Source organism: Ranitomeya imitator, chromosome 3 (genome assembly GCF_032444005.1).
Source record: "Ranitomeya imitator isolate aRanImi1 chromosome 3, aRanImi1.pri, whole genome shotgun sequence".
Lineage (NCBI taxonomy): Eukaryota > Metazoa > Chordata > Amphibia > Anura > Dendrobatidae > Ranitomeya > Ranitomeya imitator.
The window spans coordinates 709,821,319-709,836,740 of NC_091284.1; the positions used below are offsets into that span (position 1 = coordinate 709,821,319).

Below are 15,422 nucleotides of genomic sequence, written 5' to 3' on the forward strand. Positions count from 1 at the left end.
AACTATATTTTTCTCTGATCGCCCATGACGGCACCACGGAGAGAATTGCATAGATAGTACATTCAGGGAGGGACCACCACCTCCAGAACCCTTTTACCAAAAGTAAGGTCTGAAGAGGAGATTAGGTCCAATCTATAGTGCCTATAGAATGTGGATGGTGAGGACCAGGTAGCAGCTCTACATATCTGGTCAATGGAAGCTCCGGCCTTCTCCGCCCAGGAAGTCGCTACTGCCCTTGTTGAGTGAGCCTTAACCTCCCTGGGAACGGACATCCCACTTGCCGAGTATGAGAGACTGATGGCGTCCGTGATCCATCTTGCTATGGTGGCTTTAGATGCTTTTTTTCCCCTTCCGGGGACCCTGGAAACACACAAACAGAGAGGAATCCTCCCTACTCTCTCTAGTGACTTCTAGGTAATGTAAGAGACATCTTCTTACATCTAGTGTATGTAGTGTTTGTTCCTCCTTATTTTTAGGATTGGGACAGAAGGAGGGGAGAGATATCTCTTGAGACCTGTGAAATTTAGAAGCCACTTTCGGGAGATATGCTGGGTCTGTTTTTAAAATGACCCTATCCTCTAGAAATTGTGTGTAAGGAGGGTTAACTGAGAGAGCCTGTAAATCGCTAACCCTACGGGCAGAAGTAAGGGCGACTAATAAAGCTGTTTTGAGAGACAGGTTTTTTATTGTAGATTCGTGTAATGGTTCGAATGGCGGACTAGTCAGGGCTTTAAGGACCAAGTTTAAGTCCCATTGAGGAACTACTTTTACTGGAAGAGGCCTTGATCTTCCTGCCGCCCTGATGAATCTAGAGACCCACCTATTTGAAGCTAAGTCAAAGTTAAATAGAGCTCCCAATGCCGCCACATGAACTTTTAGGGTGCTAGTGGCTAAACCCATCTCCAACCCATTTTGTAGGAATTCTAGTATGGAAGCAAGGGGAATTTCTTTCCCTATTTTTTCACCTGAAGACGACAGAAATTTCTTCCTTACTTTGCCGTATTGCTTTGTTGTAACCGGCTTCCTACTTTGTAACAGAGTTGATATTAACCCTGGAGAGAACCCCCTGCTTCTAATAATTTCCTTTCAAAAGCCAAGCTGTCAAGTGCAAGTTCTTGACTCGAGGGTGACAGACTGGGCCCTGCGAAAATAGATCCTGGTGGTCTGGCAATACCCAAGGGTCGGATATTGACATCTTCCTCATCCATGAGAACCAAGGTCTCTTCGGCCAGAACGGGGCAATTAAGATGACCAGCGCCCCGTCCTCCCGAATCTTCCTCAGCACTGCTGGAATCAGAATAAGAGGAGGGAAGGCATAGACCAGAAGGTGACCCCAAATTAGGAAAGCGTCCACAGCTACTGGGTTCCCCAGGGGAGATAGGGAGCAGAAGGAGGTTACTTTTTTGTTTAGATGACTCGCAAAGAGATCTATTTTGGGAACACCCCATCTTTCTGTGATCTGGGTGAATATCACCTGATTTAGTTCCCATTCCCCCTGTTTTAGGCTGGACCGGCTGAGGAAATCTGCTTTGTAGTTGTCTACTCCCCTTATGTGTAGGCTTGTTAGGGATAAGAGGTTGCTCTCGGCTATTTGCAGGATTGATTTGGTCACTTCCATTAGATTTTTGGAACGGGTACCCCCCTGGTGATTTAGGTAAGATACTACCACCCGATTGTCCGACATTACTCTTACATGGTGAGAGTGAAGGACCCCCAAGGATTCCTGAAGGGCATATTTTACTGCAAGGAGCTCCTTCATGTTGGAGGATTTGTTTACTGTAGATGGAGACCAAATGCCCTGGGTTACAAGGTCGCCCAGATGAGCCCCCCACCCTGAAGGGCTTGCGTCCGTAGTCAGGACTTTCGAGATCTGAATTACCCATGGGACTCCCTGGGAAAGATTTTCCTGCGATTTCCACCATGTCAGGGAGTGACTGGTGCGAGGAGATAGAGTCAACTGCCCGTCTAAATGCCCTCCTAGATGGATTTGCTCCGACAATATCTGCCATTGAAGATCTCTTGAATGTAATTGGGCCCACTGGACTGCGGGGATGCAAGAGGTCATAGAGCCTAAAGGCCCCTTCACATTAAGCGACGCTGCAGCGATACCGACAACGATCCGGATCGCTGCAGCGTCGCTGTTTGGTCGCTGGAGAGCTGTCACACAGACAGCTCTCCAGCGACCAACGATGCCGGTAACCAGGGTAAACATCGGGTAACTAAGCGCAGGGCCGCGCTTAGTAACCCGATGTTTACCCTGGTTACCATCCTAAAAGTAAAAAAAACAAACAGTACATACTTACCTACAGCTGTCTGTCCTCCAGCGCTGTGCTCTGCACTCCTCCTGTACAGTCTGTGTGAGCACAGCGGACGGAAAGCAGAGCGGTGACGTCACCGCTCTGCTTTCCGGCTGACCGACGCTCACAGCCAGTACAGAAGGAGAGCAGAGCACAGCGCTGGAGGACAGACGGCTGTAGGTAAGTATGTACTGTTTGTTTTTTTTTTACTTTTAGGATGGTAACCAGGGTAAACATCGGGTTACTAAGCGCGGCCCTGCGCTTAGTTACCTGATGTTTACCCTGGTTACCAGTGAAGACATCGCTGGATCGGTGTCACACGCCGATCCAGCGATGTCAGGAGGAGTCCAGCGACGAAATAAAGTTCTGGACTTTCTTCAGCGACCAACGATCTCACAGCAGGGGCCTGATTGTTGGTCGCTGTCACACAGAACGATTTTATTAACGATATCGTTGCTACGTCACAAAAAGCAACGATATCGTTAACAATATCGTTATGTGTGAAGGTACCTTAAGAGGGACATGGCCTGACGGAGTGTTATGGAGGGGAGAGATTGGGTTCTCGATACTAAACTTTTTAGTTTTTGTATCTTGTTCTCCGGGAGCCAACATTCCATCTTTTTGGAGTCTAGAGTGAGACCCAAGTACTCCTGGACCTGCGAAGGCATTAGTCTGGATTTTTCTATGTTTATTAGCCAACCCAGATTCTTTAAAGAGTGTATCACTATTGCCAGTTGATCCTCGCAATGTTGCGGGGGGGAGCCTATCACCAAGAAATCGTCCAGATATGGAACGATTAGGGTATTTTCTTCTCTGAGGTGAGCCATTACCTCTGCTATCAGCTTTGTGAAAACCCTCGGGGCTATGGCAAGACCAAATGGTAGAGCTGAAAATTGGAAGTGATTTATGACTCCCCTGATGTGAACTGCCATCCTGAGGAATCTCTGGTGATCCTTGTGTATTGGGACGTGATAATATGCGTCCTTTAGGTCCAGGACCACCATGAAGCATTGGGGAAACAACATCTTGATAGATGATTTTATCGTTTCCATCTTGAATGCTTGAACTTCCAGGTAATCGTTTAGTTTTTTTAGATTTATAATGGTCCTGAAGGAACCGTCTGGTTTCTTCCTCAGGAATAGAGGGGAATAGTACCCTTGCCCTCTTTCTTGTGGGGGAACCTCCAGGAGTACTCCCTTTTTTACTAACCCGATGACCTCGTTTTCCAGTGCCAGCTGTTCTTCTGCCGAAGATCTTATAGATGTCATCGTAAAAGAGGGACGGGGGTGTCTTTTAAATGTCAGCCTCAGACCTGATTCTATAATATTCAGAATCCATTGACTGGAGGTGATCTTTTTCCAGGCTGGGAGAAAGAGATAATCTCCCTCCCACCTGGGGCGAACCTTCATTGAGAAGGTTTCTTGTTATCGCTGGGGTTTTTGTTAAAGATGAACCCCTTGTTTTTGTTCCTCTTATCCTCCCACTTTCCCTGGCCTCTCCCAGGGTTCTTGCGGAAAAACCTCTTGTTCCGAAAGGGCTTCCGGTAAGAGGGGAGACCTAGAGAGGGAAAGGACTTTTTCTTGTCCCCTGCTTTTTCCAAGATGTCGTCTAATGTGGAACCGAACAAAAACTCTCCTTCGCAGGGGATAGTACACAGTTTTGTTTTTGTTTGCAGATCGCCAGGCCAATTCTTAAGCCAGAGGGCACGCCTGGCCGCATTGGCAAACACTGCTGACCTGGCAGCTAATCTGATAGAGTCTGCCGAGGCGTCAGCCAGAAAAGCCGCAGCTCCCCTTATTACAGGTAATGTCTTCAGCATCGAGTCTCGGGAAGTTTTCCCCTTTAACTGACCCTCTAGTTCAGGGGTCCCCAACTCCAGTCCTCAAGGCCCACCAACAGGTCATGTTTTCAGGATTTCCTTTGCATTGCACAGGTGATGCAATTATTACCTGGGCAAGACTAAGGAAATCCTGAAAACATGACATGTTGGTGGGCCTTGAGGACTGGAGTTGGGGACCCCTGCTCTAGTTGATTTAACCAGATCATTAGGGAGCGGGATGTGCAAGCTGCTGCCACTGCCGGTTTCAGGCCTCCTCCCGCTGACTCCCAAGAGCCCTTGAAGGAAGGCGTCCGCCTTCTTGTCCATAGGGTCTTTTAGGACCCCCATGTCCTCAAACGGGAGAGCGAATTTCTTTGATGCTCTAGCTATTGCTACATCTAATTTGGGGGCTTTTTCCCAAAAGGAGCAGGATTCATCCTCGAAGGGGTATTTCCTTTTTGGAGTTAGGAGAGTCTTTTTCATGGGTTTTTTCCATTCCTTCTTAATTAACGCTGCAATTGCTTCATTAAGCGGGAAAGCTCTTCTCTTTTTTTGTTCTTAGCCCCCAAACATGATGTCTTGTGCTGACTTTTTAGGGTGAGAGTCTACTAATCCCATAGTACTCCTCACTGCCTTTATGAGGCCATCTGTGTCCTCTAGCGGGAAACAATTGTGACCTCCTGAGGAAGAAGTGGATGATGAAGATGAGGAGGAGGAGGAGGAGGATACTGAACTTGCACTATCGCTGTCAGATTTAGAGACTGGGGACGGGGACCTGTGTCTGGTCCTTCTCCGTTTTTTTCCCCTATTAGAAGGGATCTAAAGGTGTCTTCCACCTGTTCTTTAATCAGGTTTTTAAGATCTGTTGCAAACCCGGGCAGGCTTTCGGATACAGTCTGCTGTATGCAGGAATTACATAGCTGCTTCTCCCATGCGGGTGGAAGATCCTCTTTACAGATGGCACAAATTTTGTGCTTTGTTTTACCTACGCTTTTCCTCCCCTAAAAAGAGACAAATAATAATCTTACTGTCTCTAACTTTCACGAAGATCAACTTACCACCTCCAGGACCCATAAATACCGGTTGGGGATTCTCTGCCTCTGGCTTTTTCCCCGACGCCGTGCTGGACTCCTTGCTGTGTTGAGACCTTTGGCGTTCTTTGCTGGTGTCCTGGTGACCTTTCTGCTGTCGCCTCTTTTGCTGCTGCTGCGGCGATGCTATAGGTGGAGGTGATTCAGGCAAGGGAGATGCCGGGTCGCTCATACTGCTGCTGGTCTGCTGTCAATAACGCGTGCTGCGCTGCTGCTGCTGCGACAACTAGTCGCTCCTAAGGCTCTTGCCGATCTACTGCAGAGCCACTGGGAGGAAGTAGATTCTCCCTTTTAAAGCTCCCGCCGCTTTTTTTTTTTTTTTTCTTCACGGCGCCTGCGCAGTAGCGCTCAGCCGACGGCGAGGAGCGTTGAACGCCGGCGCCTGCGCAGACGCTTCTGCGGCGCCTTTGGAACGCACAAGCGTCAGATCAGCGTCGCCTGCGCAGCGGCGTCCAGACAACGGCGAGGAGCGCCAAACGCCGACGCCTGCGCAGTCGGGTTCCTCCAGCGTCTCGCGAGACCAGCTTAACTCCGGGCATGCGCCGGACTCTCAAGATGGCCGCCCAGAGTGCAGATATGGCGCTGCTGACCGGCACCCCCGGTCCTATGCAGACCCTACCGCGCGGCTCTGCACGCCCGATGGCAGTGCAGTGTGCAGGCTGACGCGTGCTAGGGGAGGGCCGCGCCGCACCTCCCGCAACCACAGAGGGACCCCCCTGGATGTTGCCGCTGCTGCATCTTACCTGGGGTGGTGACCGCGAACTCCTTGTCACCTCCCCCACTCACCCTAGAGGCCCACTAGCCCCCAGCGGTGGTGCTTCGGGTCACCACCCCAGCCGAGGCAGAGGGACCCCAGCTGCCTGAGTCGGACTGGTTGGCCCCGGAAATCCAACGTCGAACTGGTAAGTCCGTAGGTCTCCCATCAAGGACAGGAAACCAACTGATGCAGGAGAGTGGTACCGCCTTTTTATCCGTAGGTTTCCTGTCCTTGGTGGGCGGAACCCCTCTCTCCGTGGTGCCGTCATGGGCGATCAGAGAAACATTGCTGGCATCGTTGCTTTTGATGTCAAACATGCCGATACACGCCAACCTGACGACCAAATAAAGTTCTGGACTTCTAGCTCCAACCACCGATATAACAGCGGGATCCAGATCGCTGCTGCGTGTCAAACACAACGAGATCGCTATCCAGGACGCTGCAACGTCAGATTGTTGTCGTTCTCGTTGCAAAGTTGCTCAGTGTGACGGTACCTTTAACCCTGCTGTTCTGTTCGGTCTGGGGAGACCTATTTTGAACTTTGGTATTTTTTGGGGTGTTCAAGATGCGGTTCTGAAACTTGTGGTTGATTGACTTAAATGAGGATGGGTCGGTCGGCCACGGGTTTCAGAGCCGCATCTTGAATATTTTAAAGAATATTGAAGTTCAAAGTCGGTCATTTTTGACCAACAGAACAGCAGGGTTAAGCACATGTGATAATTAGTTTTCCAGGTGATTCTAATTAAAGGAAAACTACTTAAAAATGATGTTCCACATTATTAAGCAGGCCAAAGGTTTCAAAGCAATATGAGAAATAAAAAGGATCTATCTGCTGCCGAAAAGCGTTAAATAGTGCAATGCCTTGGACAAGGTATAAAAAATTAGATACTTCACAAAAACTTTGTGATCATCATACTGTGAAGAGATTTGTGACTGAAACAGAGCACAGACAGTTCATGCAGATAAAGGCATAATGAAGGTTTCTGCTAGACAAATTCATTGGATTAAGAAAGCAGCTGCCAAAATACCATTACAAAGCAGCAAACAGTTATTTGAAGCTGCTGGTGCCTCTGGAGTCCCTCAAACCTCAAGGTGTATGATCCTTCAAAGGCTTTCTGTGGTGCATAAACCTACTATTCGGCCACCCCTAAACAGTGTTCATGAGCAGAAATGGTTGCAGTGGGCCCAGACATACACGAAGACTAATTTTCAAACAGTCTTGTTTACTGATGAATGTCGAGCAACCCTGGATGGTCCAGATGGATGGAGTAGTGGATGGTTGGTGGATGGCCACCAAGTCACAACAAGGATGCGACGTCAGCAAGGAGGTGGAAAAATCATGTTTTGGGCCGGAATCATGCGAAAACAGCTGGTGGGGCCCTTTAAGGTTCCTGAAGATGTGAAAATGACCTCTGTAAAGTAAATAGCGTTTCTGACTGACAACTTTCTTCCATGGTCTAAAAGCAGAAACGTGCCTTCAGGAGCAAAATCATCTTCATGCATGACAATGCACCATCTCATGCTGCAAATAATACCGGAGTCATTGGCTGCTATGGGCATAAAAGGAGATAAACTCATGGTGTGGCCACCATCTTCCCCGGACCTCAACCCTATAGAGAACCTTTGGAGTATTATCCAGCACAAGATCTATGAGGGTGGGAGGCAGTTCACATCAAAAAAGCAGCTCTGGGAGGCTATTCTGACTTCATGCAAAGACGTACAAGCAGAAACTCTCCAAAAACTCAAGAATGCAAGAATTGTGAAGGTGATATCAAAGAAGGGGTCCTATGTTAACATGTAACTTGGCCTGTTAGGATGTTTTGGAGTTAAATAGCTTTTTTGTTCAGTGAATGTGACCTCCTAATGCTGCAAATTCCACAAATGAGCATTTTCAGTTCTTTAAAACATATCAAATGTATAGAAATTCTACTGTGCCTAATAATTTGGAACAGGGCATTTTGAGTTTTTATTCATTTTGGAGATTATACTGTTATCATTGGGAGGTTTCTTCAATAAAATTCGATGTATACTCTAACGGGTGATGACTTATTAGACTGACTCATTTGCACCGACCATTTAGGAAAATCTGAGAAAAATGTCATCTGCATAATAATTTGGAACATGGTGTAGACTGTGAAGTGCCATGGGCAATACAGCTTGTCCACAATTAGAATATATACTTCAATACCAAGTTTTAGAATAGCAAAGGTAAACTCACAAAGAAGCCTGTACAGAGGGGAAGCAACATGGATTAGTATCAAGGTTCAAGTGTAATTATATATAGCAAACAATGTAAGCCATAAGGCTGCTTTCACACATCAGGTTTTTGGTTTCAGGCACAATCCGGCAAATTTGCTAAAAAAAACGGATCCGGTGTAAAATAGTGAAAAAACAGAGGGAGAGGGAGAGGGAGATATATAAAAACGGATTTGGTCGCCGGAAATGTTTTTTCACACATCAGTTCCATGCGTTTATTGCCGGAAACGTCCCTTCAGGCTTTTTCGCCGAACACAAAAAACGTTGTAGGAGACGTTTTTTGTATCCGGCAAAAAAGCCTGAAGGGACGGATCCGGCACAAAACGGATGAAACGCATGTCCTTCAGGCACAATCTGGCAGTAATACAACTCTATGGGGAAAAAACGGATAAGGCATCAGAAAAAAACGGATCCAGATTGTGCCTGAAATTGCCGGATTGTGCCCGAAACCAAAAACCTGATGTGTGAAAGCAGCATAAGAAATACATCATATAATAGCAATAAATATCACATCACCCATGGAAGACTGTGTGGTGTATTAGCCCAAATAGTTAATATTTTTATACAATTCATCGTTGTCGCATCTTTCTCGTCTCCCCTACAAGTATTTCTTACTGCCACATCCAAGTGATGTGTGCAGACCTCCAAAGAAGTTGTACATTTACAGAAAGGAAAACATTGGTAAGTTAGAACTTTTTTTTTTTGCAGACATGGCTTATGGCAAATAAACCAACCTTCAATGTGTGTTTCTGTTGTGGCCACTGCCTCATCCCAAGACTCTTCTGTGCCATTGACAGTCTCAGAACCTTCAGTGTTTCCTTGTGGGATTTCCTGCCATACTTTCGCATGAGGATTCAAACCAGCTCCTTTAGACGCCACCTAGGTAGAAGGTGAGGGGAGAATACAATTATACAAATGTACGGTTATAACTTTGAATGCCGATACAGACATAATTCAAATTTCATACTTCCATTGTCCACTATATAGTTAGCTCATCAACATTTACCATCCTTAAATTTTATACAAGTGTTTTAACATGTGAAGTTTTCTGACACAGAAACTGCATTAATAAAGGGAAGAAATTACTTTCTTGCCATGCTTTGTGTGTATGAGGTTTACGGATTATAATTGACTCAATGGGTGCATGTAGTTTGATTTTCTCTCTGAAAACATACTAAAGAATCGATATGATTATTCCATTCCCAAAAACTGCGACAGGACCAGAAGCCATGATGTTCAGACCAGTGAGAACTGCGATTGACTGCAGCGGTCAGGTGACTGGAGCACGGCATCATCGGATATTTCCCTGATGACCAGCTGTTCCCACTTCAGCCAATCGCAGGCGACTGGTGACCGAAGTCCAGTAATGTCATGTCTTCCAGCCCGTGAGCTGCCTGCCCTGGTTACACACCGGCGAAAGTAACATTGCTTTTTACTCAATCCATGCCTCTATGAAGCTTTTTTTTTTTTTATTGTGGGGGGCATCACCCTTTTGTAGACATAGTCTATTTCCAAGATGTTGGCGAACTGTTGCACTAGTGTGGACCGGTCGTCTGGGATGACGGACAGAGGTTGTGTTACTTTACTCTTCTCATAATGTTACATCGCCTTCCTGAAAATGCTGCAAAAGCTTTACAGTTCTATCGCAATGTATGATGCCCTGAGTGGCAATAAGAAGCCGAGATCTGTGTGTTACTTGTAGGTTCCAAAATATTGAGCATCACCATACTCTAAAAGCCACACATTGTTCATCTGTCAATAGAGAAATCCAAGGAATATGTTTTTTCTTGAAGGATAAATGAGTACCGTAGTTTATAATTAGTGATGAGCGAATATACTCGTTACTCGAGATTTCCCGAGTACGCTCGGGTGTCCTCCGAGTATTCTTTAGTGCTCGGAAATTTTAGTTTTTGTTGCCGCAGCTGAATGATTTACATCTGTTAGCCAGCATAAGTACATGTGGGGGTTGCCTGGTTACTAGGGAATCCCCACATGTACTTATGCTGGCTAACAGATGTAAATCATTCAGCTGCGGCAACAAAAACTAAAATTTACGAGCACTAAAGAATACTCGGAGGACACCCGAGCGTACTCGGGAAATCTCGAGTAACGAGTATATTCACTCATCACTAATTATAATGGTATTATGTTGAGTGCCTCTTACTTTTGACAGTGACGATATGTGTTGGACATGGCTCCTGAACCTGCGCAATGAAAGCGCTTGGTCCACGTCCTCCAGCGTATGGCATGAATATAGGTCTCAAGAGTAGAAAGGGTTATATGTCGGTTTTAAACATTCTTGAAAGTTAAAGTGTTAAACTCACAGACTTTCAGCCCATGACATCACTTTTTAGATGGGAAATCACTATTAAGACCATGCACTGCAACTCCAGACCACACCGGATCTTAAAATAAATAAGTGCAATCCTTTCCATTATGTTGGGACAGGAATAATAAATCCATCTGAAGACAGACCCTTCTATGCTGCAACACCAGTCCCGAGACGCGCTCATCACAGGGATGTCACCGTTTCCAGGAGCATAGGTTACGTAGCCAAACATTGGCCGTTCCTAAACATGGCTGCTTGTATGGTAAATACCAAGCACACAAGGAACAAGACAGTAAGATTTCAATACAAGCGTAGGAGCGAGTGGATGTGGACAAACAGGTTCGGCAAAGGGAAGGGATAACACAAACCTATGGCAAACAAGATTTTCAAGTCATCTACACAAGAGATTGCTCACAGAGATTTTTTATCCTGAACCAAAATCCACATGTATTCCTCATGACGATTCTCAACGTAGATTAGACAGGAAAAATGCATTATGTGGCCTCACATGGATTAGCATCATTGCAAGTAGAGCTACACTGCAAATCCGTGGCAGAACCCTGGGGGTCGTCTGCCGCAGAATCAGAGTAGGATATTTCTGAAAGTAAAAACTGGTCTGTGTACCTGCCCTCCTAGGCAAGGCCTTTGTATCTTCCCAGGTAAGACCTGGTGGCCGGTAACAAAGCTCACCATGGCTGCCAATAAGCTTCACTATCAGATACTGGTGATTTATGGACTGACTACAGCCGACAGCCAGGCTGGCCGGCCCGCAAAGCTCAAGAATAATCCGAATGTCTTACTTGGTTTCATTGACCGTAAGGCTGTGTGCATACTTTCAGGATTTTCTGTGGTTTTTCGCTATAAAAACGTGATAAAACAATGAAAAAAATGCATACATTAAGCATCCTATTAGAATGCAATCTGCAATTTTTGTGCACATGCTGCGTTTATTTTCCACGGCGGAATCGCATTCCGGAAAAAAACCCAACATGTTCATTCTTTGATTCCGCACACAAAAATGCATTGATCCGCTTAATTTCTGCATGTGGCTATGCCCACCCATGCGGGAAGTCAGCGGATCATGTGCGGATGGTACCCAGGGTGGAGGAGACTCCTCCAGGCCCTGGGAACCATAATTGTACAAAAAAAAAAAAAACACAATTGAAATAAAAAAAAAAAGTCGTGATATTCTCACCTTCCGGCGTCTCCGGCAGTCTTCTCGCTCCTCGCGATGCTCCCATTCCCAATAATGCCTTGCGGCAATGACCTGTGATGACGTAGAAGTCTCACGAGACCGCTACGTCATCACAGGTCATTCTCGCAATGCATTACTGAGAACGGGAGCATCGGGAACGCTGCGGGGGACGCCGGAAGGTGAGATTATCACGATTTTTTTATATTAAATTATTTTTAACATTATATTATATATTTTTACTATTGATGCTGCATAGGCAGCATTAATAGTAAAAAGTTGGTCACACTTGTCAAACACTATGTTTGGCAAGTGTGACCAACCTGTCAATCAGTTTTCCCAAGCGATGGTACAGATTGCTTGGAAAACGCTAGCATTCTGCAAACTAATTACGCTTGCAAAACGCTAGTGTTTAGCGGGAATGTGCATGCCAATTCTGCATGCGTAATTGCCACGGAAATTTCTGCGGCAATTCTGCAACGTGTGCACTTAGCCTAATTATAGCTATATGCTCACACGTTGGTTTTTATGCGTTTTTCTCAGACAAAACCTGCTCTCTTGGCAGTAAGAAATTTGCTTAAAAAAAACAGTTATTGCATAGTTTGTCAGGGTACATTTGTCTCTTGTGAATGCTGATAAAGTTTAGTGCATAAAAAAATTATTTGACTTAATCAGGTTTTGGTACCAAAAATGCAGCTAAAACAGATACCTACATTTTTTCAGCGTTTTTTTGCACCACCCATTGCTTTCAATGGGTGAAAGACGCTGAAATAAGTGACATGCTACATTCTGCAAAACAACAATGTTTTTCACAAAATACTGAGGGGAAAACAAAAAAAAACTGCACGAGATTTCCGAGATCTCAGATTTTGCCAATTTTGTCAAACAGCTCAAAACTTGCAATGAAAAAAAAAAAAAAAACAGAAAAATGCTGGGGATAAAAAAAAAAAAAAAAAGAGAAAAAAAAAGCAAAATGTGAACATAGCCTAAAGGAAGTAAATTAGTCAGCACAAGACCTGGCAGGGTTAACATTTGTCAAAGAAGCTTTAAAAGCCAATGTTCAGAGGTCACAAGCTTCCTGGTGGTTCTGTTCTTGGACACGTTACAGCTTGTGGTTTACATCTGCCAGAGACCTAAAAACCAGGACAGAGCTACAATGGAGCACGATGCGAATGTGACTGGCACCGCTCCATACACCCATCCACATTGTGAGTGGTTGCCATTTCATGCCCCCTATAGGTCCATAAAGGAGACCAGTGGAATGAAGGCTGAGCAGGGGAATCATCGCTCACGAGTCCTAGCACATAGCACTCATACCAATGGACTGCTGTGCACATGGAAAGTAAACGCAGCTGCTCGAAGGAGGCCACAATCCTCGCCAGGAAGAAAGCAAACATGCCACAAAAGCTACAATTTCGTCTTTATTTTTTTTTTTAAACAAACTTGACATGCTGAGAAAATAGTGAAGGAAGTGTCCTGGGGAAAAGCCATGGCAATATTGCGTAAGTGACTATGGACACCGAGCGTTGACTTTTCCAAGTGCAGAGGTCATCAATCCTATCACAGCCTATTAATATTTGCCGTCTGCTACAATAGAAAGAATTTACACAACTGATATTATATATTTGTATTGTAATTAAAACCTAAAATTATTTATAAGTAATCAAAAAAAAATGCTTTACATGAGCAAAAAGCCCTATCTCCAGATTCCATTCCTGGTCTAGTCAAGGTCACCAGTCCTCCAGTGAGGATGTGCAGTAAATGGCATCACATGGCTGTCACTCCTGCTTCCCCTACGTGTACTCTGGCAGCAGGAGATCAGGCATGGCGGCCTGCAGTAACAGCCCCGGCTGGCAGCTCTTTGCTAGCAACCATAACGTTTGGTCTCCGTCCAAGTGATCACAGTACACATTGTTTAACAGGGTTGTGTCATATTAACCTTGACGAGTGCTCGGTAGAAGGCACAGCTGCCCACAGACGTACAGATCATGCAGCAGCCACGATCATTGCTGCCAATAACCTGTATCCACAGAGTGATCATGCCAGCATAGGCTGCGGTATGATATATATAGGGCCATGAAGTAGCTTATAAGTGTAGAGTTCTTAGAGATCCGATAGTATGCTTGCTGGGATATGTGGAAGAAATTGGAGTTGACAATACCTGGAAGATTGCAATCGCTAGGCTACTATACATGGCTAGGAAAGTGATAGCACGAAATTGGATAAACGCTGAGCCTCCTGCGAGGAGGGAATTTCTCCAATATGTACAACATGGTTTAAAATTGGAAAACGGGGTGTACAAAAAAGAGGGAGAATAGAAATGTTTAATAGAATGTGGTCTCCTTGGCTTGAACTGGACTGAGGAGTATAGAAGTCGGGTTTCTTAGGACTTGGATAAGGGTAAATTACTCGAGGCAGAGATGGCCTCAGAGGAGTGCAGATTGGGAATGAGCTGTCTTATGGGTGAGGGGGGCTGTTGGGGTAATGTTGGGGTTTATTAAAATATGAAAATGTGTATGTAACATATTGTAATGTAAATGGCATTCTGATGTTCTTTATATTGTTAATAAAAATCTATTTAAATTAAAAAAAAATAAAAAAAAATAAATATATATATATATATATATATATATATATATATATATATATATATATATATATATATATATAGCCATAGATCAGGAGTTCTTTGTTACAGTCACACAAGAGGATGGGCCAGAAAAGAGGACCCTTTAACAGGCACAAGGAAGAGTCCTAGGAGCAACTTATCAGTGTTACCAAGCTGAAGGATTTTAACAATTGAGCACAGGAGCCGAAAGGTTTGTTCACAATGAATCATAGCAGATTGGGCCACTTGAGGAGTCCATGTCAATTTTGGCAGCACTGAATATGTACTGTACTAGTAAGGCCCGTTCAGACAGGCGCATTTTACACCTGTACATGGGCACCAATGCCCAATGACACATAAGGATGTAAGTCAGTCCAGGCACAGCAATCTGTTTAGGGACTGAAGAACTTATGTCTGAACACAGCTTAAATCAGAGTTAAAGGGAACCTGACAGCATGAAAGTGCAGCCCAATCTGCAAGCACCATGTTACAGAGCAGGGGGAGATGAGAAGATAGATATATAGTCTTGTAGATTGTGAGCCCTCGCGGGCAGGGTCCTCTCTCCTCCTGTACCAGTCGTGACTTGTATTGTTTAAGATTATTGTACTTGTCTTTATTATGTATACCCCTCCTCACATGTAAAGCGCCATGGAATAAATGGTGCCATAATAATAAAGAATAATAATATAGTACTGCGAGAAAAGTTTCAGAATAACCTGTGTTTTCATCATTTAATCCTCTGCTCTTTCTGGGGCTTTTAGTCCAGTGGGCGGTCCTAGCAGTGACTGACAGCTTTCTTGGTGTAAGTAGAGACAAGAGTGAGCTGTCAGTCACTGACAGGACTGAAAGCCCCAGAAAGAGCAGAGGATTAAATGATGAAAACACAGGTTATTCCAAATCTCTTCTCAGGAAACTATATTTCAATCTACTCCGCTCCCCCCTGCTCCATAATATGGTGTCTGCACTTTCATGCTGACAGGTTCACTTTAAGGCTATGTGCACACGTCAGGATTCCTTGCAGAAATTTCCTGAACAAAACCGGACATTTTCTGCAAGAAATCCGCATGCGGATT

General features: G+C 45.0%; 1 protein-coding gene across 3 annotated transcripts in view; it reads right to left on the minus strand.

The window, feature by feature from the left end:
- Positions 1 to 15,422, minus strand: part of LARP4 (La ribonucleoprotein 4) — an 85,960-nt gene that overhangs the window by 64,655 nt on the left and 5,883 nt on the right. For all 3 annotated transcript variants that reach the window (XM_069758657.1, XM_069758660.1, XM_069758658.1), the window contains exon 2: positions 8,955 to 9,099. In XM_069758657.1, the coding sequence (XP_069614758.1) occupies positions 8,955 to 9,099 (145 nt within the window). The remainder of the gene's footprint in view (positions 1 to 8,954; positions 9,100 to 15,422) is intronic.